At 57.5% G+C, this 6608-nt stretch overlaps 1 protein-coding gene across 1 annotated transcript; it reads right to left on the reverse strand.

Annotated features, from left to right (window-relative positions):
• Nucleotides 1-698: 698 nt before the first annotated feature.
• On the reverse strand, nt 699-4897 carry IGFBP1 (insulin like growth factor binding protein 1). Its single transcript, XM_032875025.1, has 4 exons — nt 4467-4897; nt 3130-3299; nt 2031-2156; nt 699-1159 (listed from the first exon to the last, which is right to left on the reverse strand). The coding sequence occupies exons 1-4, from the start codon at nt 4804-4806 to the stop codon at nt 1028-1030; spliced, it is 768 nt and encodes a 255-aa protein (XP_032730916.1). The 5' UTR covers nt 4807-4897; the 3' UTR covers nt 699-1027.
• Nucleotides 4898-6608: the final 1711 nt, after the last annotated feature.

Genomic DNA, 6608 nt, shown 5'->3' on the forward strand with positions numbered 1-6608 from the left:
CCCCGTTCCCTAAGCCACCCCTCCCTCCAGTCCGTCCTTGCAGCTTTCCCTAATCTGGGCGTTCACAGCTTCACAGAGTGCGACGTCGTTTATGACAGGGCTGGTTCGCCAAGCAGACTCTTTTAAAGATCCCTCCGTGTTGGAGCACATGTCAGTCCTTTTCATGGCCGGGTAGTCTTTTCGTGGATGGAGACACGATATGGTGTTTATCCCTTCATCCACTGATGAGCGTTTGGACGGGTCCACCTTTTTGCCATTACAAATAATGCATCTAGAACATAACCTCGTGCACGAGCTTTTGAACGGACATACGTTTCACGTATCTTGGATATATCTCTAGAAATGGAATTGCTGAGTCCTATGGTAAATCGGGACTGGAACCCCAAAGCTGCGTGAGAAGGAGGTTCATGAGAGGGACTTCAGAAACAGGGAGGGAACATTCAGTCCCCGTCCATGGCAGCCACCATCTTCCCGGGGGGGAGGGGCATTTATTCTCATTACATCTGTACCGTGCAGGCGGGTCGGACGACACAGCCAGCTCGACAGGAACTCCCAGCCCCATGGCCACGTCCCACTCCGGTCCCGGCCTCCCCACCTGACTCTCCCTGTGCGTTTACACAGACTCGGATCGGGGCTGCGGAGGGAGCCCTCCTTCAGCCTCCTGTTAAGTCACTTGAAAAAAATGCACCTGCTACGCATTTCAGGTTTGCATTTTCCAGGCTTTATTGCCCCCTGCTCTTTAGAACCGGAAACAAGGAGCTTCGAGGAGCTACAAATCAAGTATTTACACCCGGTGCGACATGACAGGTTTCATGATTTACAGAAAAACACAGCACACAGGCTGTGTCGGAAAAATACATGTACAGCGAATAAATAAGCTACAGATTTAGGTGTCCACCAGCAGGCGGCGTATAAAAGTGGTTCCACACATATACATATATATAGACAAGTGTGTATGATTTCCAGACTATAAATACGCTATGTACTTAAATATTTCCTGTGAAGGGACGGAGGAGAGGACGTGCTCTCAGCTGTGCGCGGCAAAATACTGATTGCAGTTGGGGTCGCCTCTGACTTCCACAGACCCCGGGATCCTCTCCCCACTCCAGGGATAGACACACCAGCAGAGTCCCCGCTGGCCGTCCGTGGCGGTCCGGCACTGCAGAGGCAAGACAGAGCGCACGGTCAGGAGCAGCCCCATGGAGCTGGAGGAGGCGGAGCTCGGGGCCACAGTGACCTTGGCCGTGAAGGGCATGCCCAACGTGCCAGCCTCCCCTCCCCCGTTCTGCCCGTAAACTAGAGACGAAGGCCGCGGGTCCAGTTGATAGGACATCGTGCATGTGTTAAACGGCCTCGTGTGAGCACAGCTGTCCGGCTTGTGGCCCCGACAGCAGGGAGGGAGCATGCCCCGTGTGTGGCCGCCGTCACCTCGGACTCCCAAGCAGACTCCTCCTCAGGAAACCACGTCCTCTACCTGTCCTCCTCCCCTGGCTATACACATCCCCAGACCCCGCGTTTTACTGAGTCCTAAAGAACACCTCAAAATTAAGTGTTTGGTTTGGCTTCGATCTCTCTCATTATCTGCCGGGCTGGAAACGCTGCTATGTTCCACTGAGCGGACCGTTTGCTTCCGTGGGGAGAGAGCACTACAGAGGTCCAAGGAGACACTCGCTTTCCTAAGACGACCTACCCCCTTCCTCTGGTGGGACAGACGGGAAACACCTGGAGCATGAGGGACTGACCACCCACCCACCTGCTCAGGCTTGCCGAGCAGCAAGGTCACACTTGAACCCAGAGCCCTGGCCAAGCAAAGGGTGGGTCCCCTGCTGGCCATCACCACTGAGCTGGTCTTCAGGCTCCCAGGGGCTGCCAGTCCGTGACCCCAGAGGGGTGGCCCTTACTTAATATGGTCAGCTGGGGGCTTTACGGTGCGTATTTGGGACTGGATGCCCTGTTGGAGGCAAGGGTGGCCTTGCAGGGATGGGCCAGCGGGGGCCGTCCCCACGAGGATGCCCAGGCAGGGTGCGCACCTGTCTGCTGTGATAGAACCCGTTCTTGTTGCAGTTGGGCAGGTAGAAATTGTTAAGATGTCTGGGCGACTGGTGTTCCTCGGCCAGTTGTGCCAGTATCCTGTGGAGCTCTCGCCGGCACGGCTCCTGGAAGAGTGTTCGACATTGTGATAAATGACAAGGATAAGTGAACTGTCCTCCTGAACAGGACTGGCGGGAGAGGTTCCATGGGGGCTCTGGGGGCGGGTCAGACCTGCCCGGGAGGTGAGGAGGGAGTTAGTGTCTGCAGGAGCTGTTGAGATGCGTGGGGGGCACACCTACCCGCCCCGAACGTTGGCTGAACACCTACAGGGAGACCGGCGCTCCCCATCCCCCGGGTGCTCCTCTCCGCCTCTGCCCTGTCTGACAGCAGTCTGACGGTGAGGACGACCCAGACCTTCCAGCAGCAGAGACTTTGACTGTGAACCTCTTTCCTCTATGCCATTAGGTCACAGAAGCCAGATGAAGCAAGGATTAAGGCATCCATCCAGCTTGGAGATGAGGATGAACTTTTCCCCGTCGGACACCACGCGCAGACAAAACCCTGAAGTGTCCGGGAAACGGGTCAGACCCCTACTGTTCCCGGGCTCATGCTTGGGGGGACCATTTTCTCTCTTTTCCCTCACACGCCGCGCCCATCTCCGCAACTTTGATTCTCGGTCGCCCTCAAGTGGTAGGATTAAAAAGATGGGTCGACGCGCAGGAGACCGCGGAATCAGCGGTTACTGGGGACAGAGTCTCAGGGTGAGAGATGAAACAGTTCTGGAGACGGATGGCAGCGATGCCTGCAGAATTAGTGCCACAGAACTACACTGTCAAACGGTTCCAGTCATAAGTGTCACGTTATGCAGACGTAGGAACCATTTTGAGAAATGGGGGAGCAGGGGCCTAGGGGAGCTTTGGGGCCGACAGACTCGTGTCTGAAGCCGCACCGTGGCGGGGCTGGCTTTGCACCACACAGGCCCCCCTCTTCAAAGCCCCTGCGGGAAAAGCTGCTCAAGGCGGACGTGGAAAAGGTCTGTCAGGCCTCGGGGAGGAAGGCGTTCACCCCCACGCCTTCCGGACCCGGGGAAGCCCTCACCTTCAACTTGTCGGAGTCTGTGTCCGAGGCATACCCAGACCTCATGGTCTTGTAGGTACTGACTGTGTTCCAGAGGATAGGCGTGTCCTCCTCAGACGGCGCCATCAGATGGAAATTCTCCAGGAGCTGCTCCTGGGTGATCTCAGAGCTCTCCGACGACTCCTTGGCATCTGATAAAGACAGCATGGCAGACCCCGTGAGCCTTCCCCGAGCTTCTGCACCTGACCCCTGGGAGCGGCTTCCTCTCCCGAGAATCCAGGCGGGGCTAGAAGGGTGGTCCTGTGGACCCTGGGTGAGGCCCACTTGACCTTCAACAGAGCTTCGGACAGTGTCCGGGGGGTAATCCAGTGACCCAACAGCAATTTTGCAAGCTGGGGGCGGGGGGAGGGGAGGAGGGTACCCTGTGTGTTTGCTCCTAAAGTAGCAGGAAAGTGAAGCCACTTGCACATACGTTTGCATTTGGTGTGTGGACAGAGTCACAGACAGCGGGCTTTCCTGAGGGGTCCTGGGGATCCAACTCCTTTAAGGACCACTGAAGATGACCACATTTTACTGACTCTGAAGACAGAGAACCAGTAGGAACCCTGTGCCCCTCCTTGCAAGGGTCACGCTGTCTGGCAGATTCCCTACTAGGACACAGGACGACGGGATTCCTCCCACAAGGACGCAGGACAGGGCAGCCACTGGCCCGGATGGGGAGGTAAGGAGAACGGGTGGAGGGAGAGGTATTTCCCCTTCTTCCCACTACAAGTTAATCCCTGTGCATCTCAGCAAAGGTCTGACTGTCAGGTCCTTAGGGGAAGCACGCACACCAAACACTGTTTTTCTCTGGCATGAATGCAAGTGAAGTTTACAGGCTCTGCTCACACACGCTCTGTAAACAGTTGACAAACTCGGGCTGTCTCCACAAGAGTCCATTACAAATGACATTCCAAACGCTTGCCCTGGGGCAGGAGGAATCCCCATCCCAGGCCTTCCCAGAGGCTCAGCCCTCTGGGGCCACCCACTCAGCAGCAGAAAGGAGGGCCGGCCCCCATGGCCCAAGGACTGCCAAGGAAGCCCCTGGGCCTCCCTCTTCTCTCAGGCATCTGGGCCCTCTCCCCAACTCTCCCACCAAGTTGTGTGAGCCCTCCCGCCTCACCTCCCCTCTCCTGGGCACCTGCCCCTGCAGGACCATGAAAAGATGGGGCTCATCTAGGTGACCGACGATCTTTTCCCCTCCAAGCTTGGACTTGGGTGGGTTTGCTCCACACTGGTTATCCCTCCCCCCGCAATCCGTCTGGGGCGGGCACGGGGGAGGGGGCGGCGGGGAGACCCCGTGGGGCCTACGGTCCTACCTGCTTCGGGATCGCTGGGCCCGCAGACGCCTTGGCCTCGGATGAGCGCGTGCAGCGGCCGGGGCTCATCTGGCCGCGCTCGGCAGCTGAGGCCCGTGGCACAGCGTGCAGTGACCACCCCGCAGGCGGCGCCCTGTGGCAGGGCGCACATCGGGCAGCAGCCGCAGCTGGCGGGCGGGGCGGCCTCAGCGCACGAGTCGGGTACCGGAGGGCAAAGCGCGAGCTTCTCCGCGGAGCAGGGCGCGCAGTGCCATGGCTGGGGGGCGCCCGCCGTCGTCCCCGGCTGGGTGGCCAGCAGGAGCAGAAGCGGCCAGGCGCAGGCAGCGGGGAGCTCAAGCATCGTGGATCAGGGGCGGCGGACAGAGGCCGGTGCTGGCGGGACCTGGCGAGCGAGCGGTGGCCAAGTAGCCTGTGCTGGAGAGGCAGCCGATGCCAGACGCTCGAGGCTCCGATACTCGCTGGGAGCCGCGCGCGCCTTATAAAGGGTGCCGACCGCCCTCCCCTCCCCCTGAACGCGGGGTTAATGATTGCCGGCGCTGCGTGCTGGCCGCTGGTGTTCAAAATAAGTTTGGGGGGGGGGGGGGGGGGAGTTTGTTTTGCTCCTGCGTCCGAGGGCCTGCGCAAATGGTGGGCGGAGGGAGGGTTGCTGGTCCAGGTTTCCGACTGTGTTTGTGCCTTTCCGGCTCCCACCGGGAGCCAAAGTGCAATTCTAACCGGGAGTGCACAGCCGGCTTGTTTTGTTCAAGGGGCATCTCCCTGCCCAGCCGTTCGCGGGCTCCTCCTGAACAGCCCCAGGGACAGCTGGAGAGATCGGCTGGGCAAGGCCAACCCCCACCACGGCTAGTTTTCAAAGGGGGAAACCAAGGCCCAGGGAGAGGAAGGGAGGCACCCCTGGCCAGTTTTCAGTGGGGCAAAGCCCTGATTTGCTTCTCCCTCTGCAGGCAGAAGTCCTCCAGCCACGGACCTGCACACATCACGGCCTTTCCCAGGAGGAAGGGTGGAAGGAAAGGGACAGCTTCCCCCCCAGGGCTGGAGCCAAGCCCCCCAGTGTCACCGAAGCCTCCAGAGACTGACTGTGTCCCTGTCTTCCAGAGAAGAGCGGGACTCGGTCCATGAAGAGACGGGGCCGGGGCTGCACCATGGAGCCCAGACCCCAGGCTTCTTCCTCTGACTTCCTGGTTCAGACCAAAAAAAAATTTTTTTTTTAAGATTTATTTATTTTAGAGAGACCAAGAGGTACTGGGCGGGGGCTGTCGGAGGAAAAGAGAGTCTCAAGCAGGCTCCCCGCTGAGCTCAGAGCCGGACACGAGGCTCAATCTCACAACCCTGAGCCCAAAACCAAGAGTCAGACGTGCAAACAACTGAGCCGCCCAGGCACCCCATCAGTCTAAATTTCTATCAGGAGCTTTTTTCTTGTGTAATTCTTGGGTATCCTTGGATGTCTCGGGGGTTATTTCTTGGATATTCTTTGGCGTTGCAAGAACAATGTCACTGTACCTTTAAAGTCAGTGGGAAATGGGCCTTCTCGTCCCTGGGACATACAGGTGCCCTTGTGCACTCCTGGTCCCTAGAAACTAGGCAGCCATTCACAAGAAGGAGGAAGCTCCACACTTACTAATGGAGAAAATCTCCAAGATTTGGTGAAGATTTGCAAGTTAAGTATAATTTCCAAGTGAAGCAAAATGAGAAGGTACAGGAATGTCTGGGGGGCTCAGTCCGTGAAGCCTCTGCCTTCGGCTCAGGTCATGGTCCTGGGGTCCTGGGATCGAGTCCCGCATCCGGCTCCCTGCTCAGTGGGGAGCCTGCTTCTCCCTCTCCTTCTGTCCCTTCCCCTGCCCTTGCTCTCTCTCAAATACATAAATAAATAAAATCTTTAAAAAAAAATGAGGAGGTATAGAATATGCAGTTTGTGTCCAAAGAAAGTTATATGAACATACATGTCAGCATGTTTCTAAATTTATGGACTATCTTGGGAGGAATACATAAGAAACTCATGCCAGGGCCTCCTTGGTGGGGAGGGGTGTGAAATCAGGGAAAGAGGGAGGACCAGTTTGCCCCGTGCTCACTGTCCTCCTGCTGGATTTGTATTATCCGGTAAATGCTACAGTATTTTGTACGCTCGTAACTTGTGTTATCCTTTCT

This window comes from Lontra canadensis, unplaced genomic scaffold (genome assembly GCF_010015895.1).
Source record: "Lontra canadensis isolate GAN:19392208 unplaced genomic scaffold, GSC_riverotter_1.0 scaffold54, whole genome shotgun sequence".
NCBI lineage: Eukaryota > Metazoa > Chordata > Mammalia > Carnivora > Mustelidae > Lontra > Lontra canadensis.